Source organism: Lonchura striata, chromosome 4 (assembly GCF_050655825.1).
Source record: "Lonchura striata isolate lonStrDom1 chromosome 4, ASM5065582v1, whole genome shotgun sequence".
Classification (NCBI taxonomy): domain Eukaryota; kingdom Metazoa; phylum Chordata; class Aves; order Passeriformes; family Estrildidae; genus Lonchura; species Lonchura striata.
In genome coordinates, this window is record NC_140706.1 from 15,413,650 (window position 1) to 15,433,950 (window position 20,301).

Sequence of the window (20,301 nt, forward strand, 5' to 3'; positions counted from 1 at the left end):
GTGGGGATTGCTGTGGACACAGCTGCAAAAGAACACATAGCAGGACTTGAAAAGAAATTCTCTAAAGGCAGGACTCGGAGTACTGGCTGTAAGGCTGATGAGCTGTTTGACAGGACCCCATCCTGTTTGGTCTTTTCCAGGCTCTGCTAAACAATGCCAGTCCTTGCCAGCATCCCGTTAAAGGTGCAGCCATGCTCCGTTCCCTCCGGCAGTTAAAACCGCAGCCTGAGACACCTTTCTGATTTTCACTGCCTTGGTTCAGTTGTGCAGCAATCCAGAGTGAAACCTATGAAGATGTTAAAAAATTCCACGAGTTACAAATTATATCTGCACAACAATCTGCATTGCTTTAGGGCTTGTTTGTGTGTTACCATGAACAAGAAAACAACGATGAGCATTATATTTCTTTCTGACTCTTGTAAGAAAGTCTCCTAATAAAGCTCTCTGAAATTAAAGGATTGTTTAGTGCTTGCATTGAGGAATATGTGAAAAACAGTACTTTTTTCAAACAGTGTTAGTCCATCTCTTATCAGTTCTATAAGCTAGAGATGTATTATATTTGGATTTTGAGACAGAAGCCTTTGATTTGTATTTTGTGATTTTCTTGAAAACAAATAAATTTGTACTACAACTTACTTAGAGTTTATGGAAGAGAGCTGGTGTATTAAAACACCTGGACAGACAAAACCTGCCTTATTTAGCACAAGAGAATTGTTGTGCTGTTATATTTTCATGCTCCCATCCAACTTCTGCGGGTGAATATTGCTAGAAGCAAATGGTACTCACCCAAGCCAAGTTTTCAGATCATCAGTTGCTGTCCTCAAGTGTTCCCTGAAACAGTAGCACAGTGGTTGGCCCCTGCTCAGTACAGTAATAGTCACCAGGTAAGAAATGCTCCTGCTAGAGAGGGAAATGCCTTCAGTGCTCATCCCCAAGCATGTGACCAGTGCTGAATTTCATTCATGTTAAAAAACCATTTCTAGAATGGCACAGACATACACATTGACGTGTTTTGGAGAATGTTGCACAAATTAAATTAAAATAGAGGAAAAGATGATTTTTCAGTAGTTACCCAACCTGAATTTTACTGTTTGCTTTCTACTAAGCCAATGACACCTGCCAGATGAACAGAGGAATGACAGTAGATCATGGCTGCCAGTCAGAACTTAACAGGTAGGTATGAATAACGTGTACTTTACCTCACCAAAGTGGTACAATCATTTTAATATTACCATACTAAATTTGGTCTAATTGTACATCAGAACTGGAGCAGGCCTTCCTTCTCACTTCTAATTCTACCATTCAAAGATACAGAGAAATCATAAGGTCAGGACAGAGGAAGATTATTCTTTAAACTTACATTTCTGAATTCTCAGATATGCATTAAAAAAGGAAAGAGAAAAAATGTTCTCTGTATTATCAGATTATTATTAGCTCTAGAGGATTTAATGTGACTGCAAATTCAACAACTTGTGACAACAGTTCAGTCAAAGTAAATTGTTCTGCAAGCCACATGTCAGCTAACCCTGCTCACAATTGGGTCTGCTCTAATTGCTGCCTTGAAAGAAAGCTGTGCACAGCCAAGGCAACTCAGTAACCTGCTCATTACAGACCTGGGAATTAGGAGTTATTCAGTTCTTACTATGATTGCTCTTAATAAGCCCATGTAATTATATGATAATATGATGCAGAATTTCTTCTGTGGCTTCTCTGCACTAAAGGAGCATTTCAGTCTGGGAGAAAATGTTTAGTTAAGGTGGCAAGCATTGTTTTTACACTGCAATCTCACACTTGTGTTTGCTGTATTTCATAAGGCTGGAACTCTTGGGGTCACCTGATTGTATAGCAATCTGCAATTTATGTATTTATTTTAGAGAAAAAGTCTCCAGTTCTTAGGGTTACAGACAAAAGCCTCCAAGTAATTGCTACAAATAAAAGAGGTGTCCTGGAAGTCCAAGCAAAGAAAGTGGCATTCAACCTTTTTGTTTTTTCAAATATCACAGTGTGCATCAATCATGGTGCTTCAGACAGGGGTGAACCTGCCCTGAAGTTTATCCCCAGAGAATGGGTAATCCTGAAACCTGGTCTTGAAATTGCCCTGCACATTCCCTTGCTGAAGCCTAACACAATGAGTAAATCTAAAGTAAATCAAAGAGTTTCTTTCCCTCAGGCAAGTGCTGCTCTTTATGATGGACCAGCACTGTAAGTCTTTCTGGCCTTGTTCCTTACTCTGAGATAGATTTTGGGTCAGTGAGCTAGATTCTGTGTTCTTCATTTCATGGATTTCTTAAGCAGAAATAGTCTTCCATGTCCCACTGAGAGAGAATGTGCTGCTGTGGGGATTAATTGAGATTTGCTGGGTTTGAGATTATTGACTGAAATGTGAAAGCATGATATTATATTTGCACAGGGATTTATTGCACATTTCAAAAAGCAGAAAGGGACTGTAGCTTAGGTGAAAGCTTTTATAGAATTTGGGTGTAGGTTTTCATAAGTGTATGACTTGCAAGCAGACACAAACTTTTAAGTAGTACCAGTTGTTTGCTTGAAGAGTGTCCCAGGATGATCTCTAGTGTATTTCCTAACTAATTACTTCAGATTAAAGGGATATTTAAATGTTACTGCATTGAAGGGAGAGCGATAGTGGTGCTTTCAACTTACAACCTAGAAATTACTAATTGAATTTGTTTTAATTAGGAAAGGTCAGCTATAGTTGAGGAGCTGCCCCACATAATCTGGAAGATTTTTGCAAATTGCAATGGCCTAGAAATTGCTACCATTTGCCTGATAGCAATAGTGTGGGATGGGTTTTGTGGGGTTTTGTGTTTGTTTTGGCTTTTGCTCTTTGTGGGTTTTTGTTCACTTTTATGTTATAATTTTTTTGGTTTGTTTGTGTGGAATTTTGGTTCTCATTTGGTTTTTTTAAACAAGTGTTTGCCTTTAGGTTTTTTTTTTCATTTTATTTTATTCACAAGATTGGAGTCTTTACACTAAGTTAGCACTGTATAAAAATACATTAATTGCACAGAAAACCTGTCAGGACAAAGTTTGTCTCTGATTCTTTGTGGTCTTCTGGTATTTCACTGAGAATTCAGGCTCAAGGACTTATCTTCATGCCTGAAGTATTTTATTTCAATTCTCATTCAAAAATATAACATCCAGATCTTTGACACCTCGCTGGAAGTGTAAATGTAAAGATTATTGAAGTGCAAAGGAAATTGGGCAAAGCTTGCAGCTTTTGTCTCCCCTTCACAGCACTACATTGAGGATTTCATGTCAAGATAGTGACAGTGTAAGTGGAGCTGATATTGCACCTCAGTTGCCTGCCTCAGGCCTTGGAATAAAGTGACATTTGATTATCTGCAATCAAGGTGTCAGGGTCCTAAATCCAAACCATTAATCTATATTTATGGCTATTACACCTTAATAATAATAAGTGTCAACTTCAACAGAATATGCAAGAGATCAGTTTCATAAAAGTATTCAGGTGCTTAAATAAAATTAATTAACATCTAAATCTCTTTGAAGTCCAGCCCAGACTTGGTGCAATTTGGCCACACTTCTACATGAGAAACATCCAAACTTTATGCTGACAGAGACAACATAGTGATAGATTTGGTTTATCAACTATAAGGTACTTCAATTGGAGCATAACATGGAAAGGAAGAATCATGCTGTTGGTTTTGTTCCAACAGGTTTTTGTGAAGCCTTGACAGGAGGACAGCCTCCAGTCTTGGGACCAATGCAGACAAATTAAGGAGAGTCTAGAGGTAAGAACTTTAAGCTGCTTTAGTCTAGGAAAAGAGGTGATCAAGAAGAGTTATTATAACAGTCCTCTACTAAAAATGTAATTTGGAAGAAAGTGATTTGTTGCTCACTCTACCTGCTAGGGTAAGGAGAAAGGAAATTAATGTATGATAGGCTTCCTCTGCTTCCACTCTTAGCAGGTAGCACCACAGTAAAGATGGTTTGTTATGCTGCTCCAGTATCCTGCCAGCAAGCAAGAATTCATTCTTTGTTGTAGAAAAGAACAAATGTCTTGCCAAAAAAAACCAAATCACAGTCATCACTGCAATGAAAATGCAGCAGGGGCTGGTGAAACTTTCAGATGGGTGTGATGGAAGGGCTCCTGCCCAGGAGATGTGTTCTCTGCACCCAAGCACACAAAGATATCCAAGTCACACAGGAAGAGACCCTGGACAATCAACTAAGGCACTTAGAAAAGCAGGAGAGAAAATACTGGGGATGTTGCTCTGGACTGGGGAATCCTAAGCCTTCTGCTCAAGGGTCAGCTGAAGCCAAAAGCTTCCTGGAGGGAAGGTAATGTTTCCAAGATGGTTTTGTCACCCTCAGTTATGGAATGGCATTGCATGAGCTGTTGAGGAAGATGAGAACCCTTTTGACAAGGGAAGATTCTTTGTCAGCTTTCCACGATGGAGAGGCTTTCAGTCAGATTTGGGAGGAAAAGAATAACAGGAGCCCATTGGTAAGCAGTAGGTGTTCAATCTCAGCTAAAGCCTAAGGACCAGAAAAAATCAGGTAGCTACTGTAAATCCAAGGGAAGGACAGGTAGGAATATGCCTCCACTGAACATTTCAGATGCTTGTGGATACTGCCTGAGCTGCACACCACTCCACCTCCCTGAGACAGCAAAGCACCAGGACAGGGAGAGAGCTGCAGCCCTTACCCTGTGTTTGAGGGTCATGGTAGCTGACTTTGACAGGACTTTGCTTTCTTGTTTACCATCACTGGGCACTTAGGACATCACAAAATGCTTCAGAGATTTATCTCATATCTTTATTCCAGCTGAAGGGCTTTGGTAAACATCAGTTCTGGTGACAGCTTAGGACTTTTCTCCTTTTACCTCTAGAGGCAATTGAAGGCACATTAGTAGGGCTTTGCACACCATGAGAACTTCTTACTTTCTTCATATCACCCTTCCTTGTAGAAACACCACATTAAGACAAAACACAGCAGTACAAACCCACCATTCTCCCTACCAAATATACCACCAGCAATCTCATGGGAACTTATGGGGATCTTGACACATCAGTATGGAGGGATGTGAGATTTTTCAATCAGCTTAGGTCTTATTCTTGGCACTAAAACAGAAAACTCTGAAAAGTGGCTAACAAAGTTGTTAACAGATTTCTTGTGATTTAAAAGAGCAATCTTTGGAAAAGGGAAAAAGGAAATGATAGATCAAACCAACTGCAATCTTCCACACTTTTTCTGGGCACATAATCAGATTCAGGTTTTGTTCTTTTCAGCATTTGAAGAGTAATGTGATGATGAATGAAAGCCAGCATAAATTTGTCAGCTCATTTCAAACCAGTGCATTTCCCTTCAACAACACAGCCATAAGGTGAGAAGCAGCAGATAATCACATATGTTGACTTTTATGAGGCATTTAATACTCTTTCATGTGATATTTCCAAACTAAGGAAACATAGTAGGGATTAAAATTGCTTGGAGCAGTTGATAAAGCTTCTTGAGAAATCCTGCTTGGGGAATATTTATCACTATTTCATCCTCACACAGCAGGAAGATTTTGCAGGGGTCTCTTCATGCTCCATTGCCACTCTGTGTTTTTAATCAGTAACATTGGGCAGGTGCCAGAGAAAGGTGAAGTAGAGGCTGTGGATACATGACCTGACAGGAGTTCAAAACAAACTTGACTAACCACAGAAACAGATGGTAGAAAAATTGAACTGAAGCAGCTCTAATACAGGATTTTACATTTTGGCAGCAAGCAGCAAGCACGACTGCAGGCTTGGGAATAATCAAGCAGCTCCATTGGAAGCATCTAGTTCCTGCAGCATATTCAAACTCTCCTGGGTCAGAAGTGGCATCCTGTTTTTAAGAGGTAAATTCCATACCAGGACACAGCAGCTAAAAGCTGGCTGATGTAATCCTCAGGTCCAGCTCAGCTGGGATGGAAGGAATCAGCTGGAGTTCTGTGCTCAGAATGAGCATGGGACACACTCTCCATACAAATAGAAGCTGAACTCATTGTGGGGGTTTAGCAGGAGCCTGAAGGGAAATATGAAGCAGTCTCAGCTGCCAAGGATGTAAGAAGAAAAGAGAGAGAGAGGCAAAATCTATTCTCCATGCCACAGATGGACAAAAAGTAGGGAGGGTTAAATTTCAGTGAGGAAGGCTTGAAACAGATAGTAGGAAGGTAATAACAGCATTTGCAGTGTACATATTTACTGTTCAAGAAGATTTCCATTTGAGATTGAGAAAGATGTTAATATCAGGATTGGACACTGCATTGGACAGGACCTGAGCTAGAATCAGTAGCTCTATCCAGCTTCTCACACTGTGAAACAGGCTTGATTAACAAGATAAAAAAAAAACAAGCAAACAAAAAAAAACAAAAAAAAACCAAAAAAACCAGGTAAAACAAGAGAGTGCAGCAGTGAGCATTGGAACAAAGCAAGCAGACACAGCTGGACAGGGCAGAGGACAAACCTCAGCTCTGGCACCAAGCTGCAGAGAACCCAGCCACCAGTGCTGGAATATGTGACTAGCACCAACACACAGCAACAAGGGGGGAGCAGCAGCAGAATAGAACCAGAAAGATCAACATTTTGACATTGGCTTTCCAGAACACTCCAGCTGCTCTGGCCTAGTGCACTGGGCCACTCTCTACTGGGGCTACCTAGCCCCACTCACTACTGGGGCTTTTGTCCTTGCTTTTGAGAAATAAGGGTCAAGCACAAAAACTGGCTAGAGATTTTATTTGCTCCCATGGAAGCCAAATAGTTTGTGGTCAGTGAGTGAATGGCTGAACAGGCACCACAAAGCATTACCTCAGATGCAGCAGAATTCACTCTACTCCAATGTCAAAGTAATTTTAAGTGACTGAAGACACAGATTTTTTTAGTCAGCCCAACAGGTGTGTCCCCTGCTATTGCATTAGGAACATTGTTTCCCATCAGTGGTTAGTGCTGAGCTTCACCACAAGCTTCATTTTCATTGCAAGTACACCTCAAGAGAGTCCAAAGGGCAGAAACATCAACCTGAAAACAATGTCCCATAGCTTCCAGGTTAGATACATGCAACACTTCAGGAATTGTTTCCAGAAGGAACTCACTCATCACAGCTCCTGCTGCCTTGGCTATAGAAAGGTGGCTGGAGGATGTACTGCTGCTTTTAACAGGAGTGCCAAGTTCAAATCAAACCTGCAGGAAAATTTTGGTCTGACATTCAGAGCTGTACCAGGATTGTACTTGGTAGCATCAACTCACACACCTTCCTGTGTTGATTTACTGCATCAATCCTAAGAATATGCTGTCCAATGCTGGATTTTAAGTTTCCTTTCACACTTCTCAGTATATCAAATGCATCACTTCCTAAGAATCCACAATTCCACTTATTTTAAACTGTCAGTATCAAACAAGTGATTCCTGAGCTACCTTGATAATGTATTAGCAGACAGGGAGCCTACAAGATGGAGAAACTTTTTACTAGGGCATGTAGTGACAGGACAAGGGGGAATGGCTTCGAACTGGGAGTAGGTTTAGATTAGACATGAGGAAGAAATTCTTTACTGTGGGACTGGTGGGATGCTGGCACAGGTTGCCCAGAAGAAGCTGTGGCTGCCCCATTCCCAGAAGTGTTCAAGGCCAGGTTGGACAGGGCTCTGAGCAACCTGGTCTAGAGAAACATGTCCCTGCCCATGGCAGTGGGGTTGGAATTTGATTGTATTTAAGGTCCCTTCCAACTCACACCATTCAGCGACTCTATGGTCTAAGCACCTGCCAGGACTGGGCATCACAGGAACATATTGTTGATATTGAAAACTGTCAATAAAGTTACTATTGTTCTTGTCCAACAAACTGAGCATGGATGGGAAGAACAACTACCATAAAACCTGAGAGTTCCTTGAACACCAAAAATTGCTCTATTAAAAATACACTGCCATGTAACACAGCTCTCATACCACCACTCCAACATTAGTGATCTCTGATATAAAAACGTGGAAGCAGCAAACACAACAAACAACACATGCAACGTGTTTACCTATACAATACAGGATCAAGTCAGCCTAAAAAAACTAAAACCCAAGGAAGTGCTGCTGCAACCTGCATCTTCATACACACAAAACTGACCTCTCTCCCTCTCCCCAATGCTCAGTACTTCCTTGCAGTTCATCTGTCAGACAGAACTTTCTCCAACTGAGAATGAACCTCAGCTCTGCTTGATAGCATCACTCTCCTAGGCAGCGGTGATGAGTGGAAGCAAAAGCAGCTTACACAGCCTAAAGCTGCAGCTGTGAAGCACAGCTGGGCAGCAGTTACAACAAGGGCACATTTTAAAATCTGAGTTTATTTAATCACAAATATGATGAGTGTTTTGGTCAAAATTGAGAAATTTTTTAAAACCTATTGCAATTTTGGATTTTTCTGTTATTCTGTGAGCTTACTAATAAATGTTCTTTGGTGTTATACATTTATGATCTTTTACAACTCTACTGGCAGTGTTCAGGGTATACTGAAGTCCTAAAAAAGGCCTAACTAGACTCAGGCTTGGTAGGTATGGTTGATGAAAGTTACTATTAAAAAGACTTACAGAAGTGATACATCAAGTGTTTTCTGACAGCCGTCACAGTATAAACATTTTATATCATTATATACAGAAAAATTTCCTTGAGATAAAGGTGGTCCCATCTGCAGCTCCCCATGACAGCTGCTCAGTATTTACATACCCTACAGTCAGCAAAATTAAGCCAGTCCAAATTTCTAAGAAAAAGCACTTGCTCTGAAGAAGTTTTAAAAGCAAATTTTGTTTAGCATTTGTGAAGAGCATTCTGAAGCTATGACTCCCCAAGACTGGATTGAACAACTCCTAGTTTACTCACAATGGAGGAGCCCAGTTTATAAGACAAAATGTTGCAGTGTTTCAGGAGCTTACAGAGTCTGATTACATTTGTGCTATAATTAAGTTGAATCCATCCTTGCTTACCACCACCAAGAAGATTCACATCTCCAGCCCAACAGGTGAGCTGGCACAGCAGCCACAACTGGGCAAACATTGGCTTTAACAACAGTGACCTCATCAATTATGCTGAGCCACAGAAACAGACTTCGGGAACAAATCAGTAGACTACACAAAATTTTGCAACACAAAAAATTAAGACAAAGCTGAAAAGTTTCCACAAACTCACTTCAAATTGAGGCGAGTAAATTAACAGCGTGGTTATGATTGTAAAGCTACTATGCTTGAGGGGAAATTCTGCTTGGCTGATGAACATCTGAAAGGCTTCAAAAGATTAATTAAATAATCCTGTCAAAACCAGTTGTTTCTTAATGCTCCCATAGTGAATAATACTAATTATGAATATACACTGTATGCAATGTGTGCTTTTGGAATTAATTTGGCAACTGTGACTTTAGCTGAAATATCACTGCTTGCCTAGATTTTATTTTTGGAGGGATTTATCAATTGAAGAACTTAATTTATTCACTACTTAACTTGTGATGCTCTTGTAAGTATCAGTGTTGAGTCAGGAGCTTTTCAAGAAAACCCAAATGAACAGCTGTATGTATTGATGGGAAATTTGGTGTTGCTGTTTTTTCCTGTTTGGTGGTTTGTTCCCCCTCACCCACCTCTAGAGTTCCTAGAGGACCACCCAGGTTCAGAGAAGCAGCTGTGACTTTTCATTAAAGATACCCTACTAGATAACCAAGGAATCCCTATAAATCATGAACAAAAAGATGAGAACAATCAGAGAGCTTGCAGCCAAAGGAAGGAAAGCCCAACTGGGATCCTACCAGACTTGGGGAGTTCAAGGGGAAGCGTTGTGCTTGCCATGCCCTCTGCAACAGTGCCTCGAGCACACCTCGGTGTTCTGGTGACCCCAGGGCAATGCAGTCTCACCTCCACAGCAGGCAGGGATGTACCAGCCATACCCAAAGCCCAGCTGGACTGCTTTAGGTGCAGGCACCACCATCCAAGTGCCAGAGCAAAGCCCCAGGAGGATTCAGGCCAGGACTCGAGCCCCAGTGCTGTGAGCCATTACCCCACCACTGCCACCACCGGTGCTCAGCAAGGGCTTCGCCTGTGGGCTCCTGCATTCACACTTGGCTTTGCTGGGTAGGTGTAAATCCAGTAACTGACTACAGAAATTACAACTCCCCTGAGACATGGTATTTTTTCATTCACATGGTGTGTGCCCTTAAAAACCAAATTAATAGCAGGTTGGCCTCAATATCTTCTTTCTACAAGTGGCAACAACCAACTGCTACAGAAATAGATTTGAAGCCATTGATATCCCAGTTCTTACACTCATTTGTGTCCCACATTTGCAAGAATCCTACTTTATGGAAATTTGAATTTAATACATTAAATACTTTGCAAGATCACCAACTCTGAATACCAAAAAAGAAATGTCGACGCTGTACTTTTCCTTTTTTAAACAAATATTACAAAATTGAATTTTATTGAGTTTCACACAAGATGCACTTATAAAATTGATACAGAATGTCATTCAACAGAAAAAAAATTAAAGCAATTTCAAGCTTTCTTTAGCAACTGCTAAATAATTATAAAATAAGATACACCAAATTGACAGATAATCTTAATTTCAATGTGTGAACTTTTCCAATTAGTATAAAATACATCAAAATGAAAGATTTTCAAATTTTTCCACAGCGCTAAATCCTCTTCCTTCTACTTTCATCCCTAAACATAACCACAGATTTTGGCCATTACTCCCATTACTCTTATGGGAGAGGAGAGGCTGAAAGCCTGCAGCAGTGAGTTCCCACCAGAGCAGACAACCCTAAACAGCACAGCAGAGTTCTCTCATTATCAAGTCTGCTCAGACACGTAACTCTGTCCAACTGCCTCCATCTGCTATATTACTGTAGTCCTGCAAGTTTCAGGGATTAGCAGGTATGTTAAATTTCCACATGTTCATACAGCAAAGAAACTTTGGCTTTCCCATTCTGACAAATTATGAAATTAGCAAAGAACAAATTGTCTTCATTTGTTCAGTACTGAAGTACTTTAATGATACCTTCCCTTGGAAAGTAAAATTAGTGCTTTCTTGAATGTCTGAAAGGCATTTTGGAAGCTAATGCTGTGTTTTAACAATATATGAAGAATTTATCATTAACTAAGGGGTCTCTTCTGATAAACTCTTCAGCCTATGTTTTGAGCTCAAATTTAATTCAGTCATGGTCTGAGGATTCCATAACTTTTGTCACCCCTTCCAACTCTGCATCTCACACCAGAAATTAAGATGCATTGTAATGCTTAAATGTTCTTTGTAGATCTAGTCCATCTACTTAAGTTTGACTACAACCAATCAATTACATTGAATGGATAATTATGGTTTGTCAGTGTGAGCTTTTATAGGCATGTTCTCAGGCAAGTTAATACATAGATGTCATTCTCCTAATAGTTATATGCAAAATGCAGTGCAATGTTCTTTCCTGCTGTGTTAATGCCATACCTACAGTTCCAACACAACGCTTGCTGCAATTAACACTGCTGCTCCTTAGAAGTGCCCCTTTAATATTTTTTCCTACAGCAACAAAAAATCCTCAGCTTTTAAAAAAGATTTTCTATATAATTTGCCTTACAGGACACACAACACATGAAATGAACATACTTCATATTTGCCCAGTTAAGCAGAACCATCATTACTCTGATCTTTCCTTGATGTTTAGTATTCAGATAAAATACTAAGCAGTAAGTCTTTCACTTAAAGGCAAAATTTTATTCTGATTACAAGATTTTCAAGATACATCTTGAAAATATTTTTGTTGACAAGAATAACTACCTTGACTTACTGTTTTATGTACCAATGTTTTATGTGTTTGTTGATATAAGCACAAGTTTTGAATTCTGCTTGCAGATGTTTAATAAAACACAGTAACTGGATAGGCAAGCTTCCGGTCAAGTCACCAAACATTTCCAGGAATATCCTTACACTGGATGAACCTTCATGAAAAATAGTGTTCTGGAAGCATGGTTTCATAACGCAGAACAGGGTTATGCTTTTTTTTCCAGTCTGTTTTCCAGAAAAGTGATACTGCAGCTCTGCCACCAGGCTAGAGACTCACGATCCACCACATTTTCCAAGAGGCAAGTTAAAGACCACTTACTTGACCTGACCAGATACCAAGCCAAGTTACTTGTAGAAAGAAATTAATAAATTTTTTTGCCATTAATAATTTAAGTTTTTAAATAAATATTTATGTGCCTTTTGGCAACTGTCCATTCTGGTAGCATCTACTGTCCCAACAGCTCAGTATCCTTAGCACATTGATTTAAAAAAAGATAAATTCTTAGTCAATTCTGTTTCCACAAATAGTAAACCTGTCTATCTCCAACAAGTCTTTCTTTGCAGACCTGTGTTTTAATTCTGAACTGTCTTGGCTTATATCTTTTTCTTCTCCATCAGGAGTTGTCAGAAATTGATCGGAATTGCTTGTTACAAGTAAAGATGGCATGTTCTCCTTCTGATGAACTGGTTGATTGGTAACTGATGTAGAACCGTTTTCATCTGTGGAAATTCCTGTTGGGACAAAATTACAAAGATAATAATGAATTTAACACAGACATATTGATACAATGTGAAACATCCACATTCGTCCAAAGCTATCCTGAAAAAGTGTGCTGCAGCAAGTCAGCAGAAGCAACAGAAAAATGCTTTTTGGAAGCCACTACCTCTTCTTGGATTTACTGTAAGGGATTTCCTTTTCTGATTTAGAAAACATATAGAAAATAAATGGACAGAAAAAAAATTCCACAGAAGTTTAAGTAATCGGCAAGAGCATAAGCAGCAGAAGTTAGGACATACATGATTATTTTTGTTGGCTTAAGTAAAAAGATTTCTGACAGTCCTTATGTGAATCATACAAATGTTTGCTACTGAAATGAACAAAAGAAATTTCTGTGATAGGAACTAGATGTGCCTAATCCTCGACATAAATACAATAAACCTGCCTTCTCCAGGGATAGCTAATAAATGACTCATTGCTATGCACTTTAATAGCACTGGCTTCTAAAGCAGTGCTATTAAAGATGTCTATTTTTATTCCTGTCTCTTACTTCAGTGGAGCTGAACACTGGCTTCATTAACCTAGGATATTGGTTAGTAATATCCATGTATTTTTCCATATTTTGTTAAAACATGTAAAGAATTAAAATGTGCAAGCAAATTACAAGACTATAAGAAAAAAGATAAGAAAAAAAAATATTTCCTCCTCAGTAAAGATTGAGTTATTGTTTCTAAAGGCATCTGAAAAAATCTGACTGATGTAGAGAGCACTGCAGACCAGCCCAAGGAAATGTTACTTGTCAGAATGGCAGCACTATCCAAATTACTACAAAAACTTATTTCTGCAGAGCTTCTGTCCACAGTATGCCATCTACACTTGGAGGTACATGGAGGCACTTCTACAAATCTTATGCAAGTTAAAGGTACTAAACTTGCATTGAAAATGGAGACAAGTTATTTTAATTCTAGAACTTGGTTACAAGCGTAAATATTTTCTAACACAGATGTAGCTGGTAAGCCCATAAATGACTACCAGTAATTAGAGCTTTCATCCTTCAAGATCAAGTTCAGAATTTTATTCTTCAAAATTTTAACTCTTTTTGTGGACACGGTGGAAACTCTTAAGGAAATTAATTGACTTAAACTATAAACTGGCAGAAAGGAGACCAGACTAATGAATTCCTTTACCCTCATCCTAAGAAGAGATGGGTTCAGAGACTGTATTGTAAAAACCTGGTAAGTGGGGCACAGAGATTAACTAATACTGCAGAATCCAGCAGTAATAATGCAAAATCTGGGGAAGGTAAAATAATTCTTTCATGTAATCGAGATTTCTAGTAAATAAAGAGGTGTTAAAAAATATAAAATCCCCAAAAGACTGTAAAATTGAGCTTTTCCCATCAACAGTGGAAGCAAGGAATACTCTGAATAAAATCCACAAAAGCTTTTTGGTTGCTACTTTTTGTTCAAAATCTTTCCATTGGAGAAAATAAGCATGCCTGCTACTTCAGCTCAAAAGAGTCTTCAGGATTTATATACTGTAAGTTAAAGGCTCAATCTAAGTACAACTTACTAAGTCTCATATACAAATGTAGTAATAGAATGTTTAATTAAAACATTATCATCATTACAGTACTCTAATGAAATGCAAAATTGAATGCAAATACGAATTCAGAACAATTCAGATCATATTCTTTCATCATGAAAGTAAAGCAGTTGTATGAACTGAAAAGCAAACACTTGCACCAAGTTTCTGCCTGATATGATTTGACACATATGAGACACAGAGGTTTATGCCAAACACTGACAGATTCTTAACTCTCCCCTTGCTGGCGAGACACTCTGACGACTAACGAGCACCTTGCATTTCAAGCTGTTCAAGTTGTTGGCAAGCCATGGAGTGAACACAATAAAAGCCCCACTGTTAAGTTCTCTAAGGCTCTCATTGAGCTTTTCCCACAGGAAGATGCAATCCAATTCAGTTGACAGGAACAATGAAGGTTTCTGTTTCCTTCTATAATGTGTCACACAAACACAATACTGCCATATTCCCATTATAAATTAACTGCTGATGCTGAGGATCTGTAAGAGGAAATTGTGCTGTAGAGACTGGAAATGGGGTAGAGACCCACTGAAATTCCTATCTGGATTTCATAAAGCTTTTCATTATGTGGTCATGACAACTACAATTAATTATACCTATGCATAAACCTACCACATTTTCCTTTGATTTCCATGAGAAATACAGCTTGCTTCCCTACTAAACTTAAGCACTGTCACAGATGATGTGTAAATATTAACTTATTTGCACAGTGACATGGCAGAGAGGGTTGGACTAGATGGTATTTAAAGGTTCTTTCCAACCCAAACCAAACCATTCTATGGTTATGATTTTAAAGCAAAAGCATTCTTCTATTCCATTGTTTCTATCACCTCCACATATCACAGTGATATCAGAGATAAGAGAATTGATTACCTAAAGAAGATGCATGAACTAAAAGCAATGAAATCTATTATATTTACAGACTTGTATTCACAGCAGTGCTACAGCACAATTAAAGTCCAGCAACAGGGTTTGGGGTTTGTACAGCAAACATTGTCATGCATCTGGTCTAATATCAATTTAGTCTGACAAACTTTCACTGAAAACAAACTAAGGCAGCTGGCCTTACCTTGGGTAGATTTAAATGTGCCTTGCTGTTTGCCAGCTGGCTTCCCTGGGGTGGCAGTCAGGATAGGATTAAATAGTTTCTCCTCCATTTTTGCTTCCTTTACATATTGACATGATTTTCCCAGCAATACAATGCTGTTAAGGACTTTGAGAGATATTAACCTGGAAAAAAATTGTTTACATATTTGCATTAGCACATTAAAATAATTGCATATTATTAATACTTCAATTATTCATACAAAAATAATTGCATATGCTAAATGCTGTCTTAGAAGGATTAGCTAAGAAATTAAATCCTTTCAATATCAAGATCAAAAGATTACAATTTTCCTCACAATTGTTTCAGATTCAATGCTTAATTTTCTTTTTCCTTCAGAAAGCATCTAGAGAAAAACATCAAGTTTTATTATTTACCTAAAGGACTACAAGGACAGTTAAGGAGCCATTTAAGACCTTAAATATTTAAACACAGAACTAAAAAGTGCCCTCAACACTGCAAGTCCAAAATAAATGTACCCAAATTAAGTGTGCCTAGCCAAGGATCTCTAGTAGACTTGGAACCACAGCACAACAAATACAGAACCATGGAATCGTTAAGGTTGGAAAAGATTTCCAAGATTATTAAGTCCAGCCATTAACCCCGCACTGCCAAGTCCAGTATCTAGCTTTTACAAACTACAGGCTAATCATAGCAAGTCCTTTTTTACATCACAGAAGACAGTCCATAAAACTCAACAAATGCAAAGAGGCAGCACTGCATTACCATCATAGCACAGTCCAGATGACAGATTCTTTTTCTATTAGGACTAAATTGCAGCACAAACATCACTGAATCCCTTTCCCACCTGTCTCCTTGTTTGAAGAAAAGGAAGGCCTCATCTACCATCAAGTGCTTTTTTACCATTCAGCTGAGTTTTGCAAAATTTTCATTACTAGCAACACATGACTCATAGAACAATATCCACTCCAGGGAATGAAGGCTCACTGCAGAACTACAAGGAGAGAGTGATCTGTTCTCTGCAGGATGAATGAAATATTCTCTATGCAAATCAAGCTATGTAACAAGAGTGAACCAAATGCATACTCCGAACTCCTTCTCCACTCTCTGAAGTCTGTTTATCATGTACATCATTAACAGACTAAAAAGACAACTTGAAATGAACATTCACAGATCCATGGAACAGGTCTAACTGCTTAATCATACAGTGACCCAAGCACACTCCAGCAGCAGCTCCCTTATCTCGCTGTGTAAATGTAATCAGAACTTGTCAAACAGAAAAACAAACTACACCACATTTGTAAGGGAAAAAGTAAGTTTTGTTTATTCTATTTCAATAGAGAAATGGAAGAATGAGCGGAGCACATCACTTCCAGTACTGAGAAGAAAGTGACATTTTAGTATCCAAGCAACCATAAAGAAGATATCATTTTATATTTGTTGAAAGCTGTGCTTCTCTTAAATTTTATTATATTATTGGGACAAATTTTATTTCAGAGTTGAGAAGGTCTCCTTAATTTTTAATGTTTTAGAGGTGTTTTTCTTATGCTTCTTATGTAACATGTTTTTGTTCTGTGAGAATAAGTTTCCACAGCATAGTTTGACTCTGATTTAATAAGATCAGAAGTTGAAAAGCCCATAAATCACCTCTTCCCTGTATCAGTTCCAGCTTCTCATGGAAAATTATGCAAGCATTTCTAGCAATTCCCCTTTATTCTTTTCTACCAGTCTACCCCAGGCTCAAATTTCTAACAATGTAAGTTCACAGTTGTTCAAAATTATAGAAAAAGAAAACTCATTACTTTTTTGGCAAGACTCTTTAACTGCAATTAAAGTTTAACTAGAGGTGTTAATAAACAATACAAAATTAATTCATCCATAGTATAGGCTCAATTCTTTGCCCAATTAACTGCTTCAGATTTTATCACATCATTTTTCCCATATCTATGCTATTATTGTTTGTATTCTATATATATTCTCACATCTGATGAAAAGCTGAAATTTATGTTCAGAACAAAAATTACTTGAAAGATGCAAGAGGTGAGTTAGTTCCAAGTCTGAGATCGCAGCAAGAGCAAAAATTTGTTTTCACTTTTCAATAAGGACAAAATAGACCAAAATGTATTTACTTTTGTGGCCTTTGTCTTTAAAGAACAGCACTTAACACTTAATGTCAATCCCATTACTTTCTGCCCTCCATTCTCCAATCCACAGAGAGTGAAAAATCCTGGGATGTGGCAGTGAAATGGTAGAGGTAGGAAAATACTACATGTATTGGGGAAAAAGGAAAAACCACTGAGCAGGATGAAAGTGCTGACCTTGGTATACCACAGCTTGAATGTGATGATCAGGGCATAGTGCTTTGAATTATACAAAGCTGCCTTTAGGGAGAACATGGGCACAGCATGTAGTATGCTGGGGAAAAAGTCAAAGTATGGTACAGAGGAATGTAGTTAAAATTTTACTATTTGGCCTATATGCAGCATCTCAAAGTCTTAGTTATCTGACACTAAACAGATGTATCCCTACACTGATGTAGACAAAACACATCTGATCAAGCTCCATTTTTTGCAGATTAGTGTCAGATTAGAGATAAGAGTCTACCTATTAATAAAGAATCTGTAGTAATCCTGTTCTTTTCACAAGCTGTTGTAGAACAGCAGTCTCCTCTCTTCCAGCATGGTCTCCTCTCTAGCTGCTGAACTACTGCCTCAGCCTTAGAAGTCTTATGCTTCTCAAGCCTTGCTGCCTTCACTTAAAATAAAACTTGGTAGGACACTGGAAGAAGGACTCCCAACAATACTGCAGGCAGGTTCTTCTTCCATCAACAACTTGAAACACTTAATTGCATATGATCAATTTTGAGAGACAACAAACAATGACAGTGTAGATACAGCTTTCCTAGGAAGTTCTGATAGTACACAGATAGTACACAGCAAGTGTCTCAAGACAGGCAAACTAAAGTGGATGTAAAGTACACTTATGCAGTCTCAGAAGTACCTATCACTGGTGAGAAGTTAAAGGTAAGACAAGTATCAACTGACTTGGCAGTGAAAGGATGCTGAAGGGATACTTGCACATCATTGGCTATGGAAAACAAATTGCCACCGGACATTGTATTTCTTAACTAAGATCACTTACTGACCGCACCCTTCCCAAAATAAGCCTTGGATTTATTTCTTTTTTTTTAACAGCAGTTTCCTAAACCAAAGTAAACCTTGCAATTAACTACCTGAGAGAAAAATTCATGATCTGCTCATAGCACTTGAACTGCTCATTTTTGTTCACTTATTGAATCTTTTTGTCTTTGGTCTTCATTCCTTGGAATTAAATTTTTATTTTTACACAGAAGTATGTTGCTTGTCTCTCAGATTCTCTCAGTCTTTAGTCTTTTTGCAATGAGTTATTTATATTACTGAAGTTACTTATTGAGGGCTATAATCCCCCAATGTAGTCACAGTACTTAGGGACAAATCTGCATTGTCAATTTCAGATTATGAGCATAAGGGTTTTACATTGATGTTCTACTGAATATAAATTGTGTTTATCCTTACATGAAGAAGTATCAACAGAAACTTCTTTCACATATGAAATCAAATAATAGTAAATACTTTTCAATTGTGTGGATTTACTTACCCACAGTAGAACAGCACAACACAAACATAAGCTAAGACTCCTTGTACTTTTATTGAGCTTGTTACGACTCTGATGAGCTGTTTTAAGAATGAAAGTTAAAACTTAGCACACAGCTATTACTAGAACATTGTAACAGACATTTCTTATTTGGTAAATTCAAGAATAAGTAGAAACATTTACATTAGCAGAAATTTAGTCTAAAGTTCCTTTTGGCAGTCTAACTACTCCAGATTTTTATTTGAGTAAGTATTATACTAGCACTTAGTTGCAACTTTGCCAAAACCAGAGTCTGACAATGTTTCTTTAACACTGACTTTCAAGTAAAATATGAAGTGGAAAAAAGCTCTGAAACTCAAGGGCTGGAAGTAGAGTTAAAAAATTTTGAGGAAAATGTCAAGAGATGCAATGCAAAACGAAATCAGTGTTACACCCCATGCTAACCTGATGATTACAACATTGCTTTGTGGACAAGGCATATGACTCCCAAGTTTGACTAACAAATAGATCCTGAAATTTCAGTTTTATTTCAGTAGTTTAGGCAAATCCTGTGAATAGTAGTTTTCCCCACCTCTATGGGCAAACATTACATTTAAGTTAATTCATCTTGATATTCTTCCAGGAACATTGTGAATTAGCATATTTGCTGACAAAGCATGTACAGATCCCCAGCATTATGGAAGCTACTGCTTGTCTACATGTGTGTATGGGGAAAGTCAGAACAGCTATTGAGAGAAAACTTTCAGCAACAGTTAATTCAGGACAGCATGTGGATAGAGCTCCATTAATTAAGCAATTCATTTTATAGCAACATGTATGTGTAACAAAGTCAACTATTTCAAAATGGTGTAGTAAACAACAGCTCAGGAGCTCAGTGCCCCATATAAGAGAGTATTGAGTCATGAAGTGTGCTATTACAGGGACAGCCACAAGGACTCCTATGAAAAACCTCAATAAACTCCTGCACTACTGGTAACCTTCTGGCAACCAGCTGCTTTGACTATTCCAAATGAATGAATAGGATAACTGCCAAAAGGAATATATGTTTAGTAAACACAGATGTAGCTTAATTCCACTGGTACAATTCAAGTCCTTGCAAATTCTAGAAAATTAATATATATTCAATTTTCTATGAAAGGCTGAGAAACAATAATGCATTTGTAAAGCCACAAGTAGTATGTGATACAGGTTATACTGAGTGTTAACTCAACTTCTCAGCATAATTTCCGTTACTTCAGATGATAATTTCATCCTCAAAACATCCAGCCAGCTATCTCAGAGGGACACATTCTCAAAGTGAGATCTTATTGACAGAAAACTGATAGGAATGATACAACTTACTAAAACAGCCAGTGGAAGAGGAATGAAACCCATTCTTCTAGAAACTGAATCACTATAATCTGTATATGCCTAGGAAAAGAAGAGGAAGAATAATGAACTACTTATGCAAAGGAATGAGCTTATTTTAGCTTGGCACACCCT

At 38.2% G+C, this 20,301-nt stretch overlaps 1 protein-coding gene across 2 annotated transcripts in view; it reads right to left on the reverse strand.

The window, feature by feature from the left end:
• Positions 1 to 10,409: 10,409 nt before the first annotated feature.
• Positions 10,410 to 20,301, reverse strand: part of TAPT1 (transmembrane anterior posterior transformation 1) — a 49,605-nt gene continuing 39,713 nt past the window's right edge. For both annotated transcript variants that reach the window (XM_021554432.3, XM_021554431.3), the window contains 4 exons: positions 20,161 to 20,229; positions 18,823 to 18,899; positions 15,190 to 15,350; positions 10,410 to 12,532 (listed from right to left, as the gene is read on the reverse strand). In XM_021554432.3, coding sequence (XP_021410107.2) covers positions 12,303 to 12,532; positions 15,190 to 15,350; positions 18,823 to 18,899; positions 20,161 to 20,229 — 537 coding nt within the window. In that variant the 3' untranslated portion in view covers positions 10,410 to 12,302. The remainder of the gene's footprint in view (positions 12,533 to 15,189; positions 15,351 to 18,822; positions 18,900 to 20,160; positions 20,230 to 20,301) is intronic.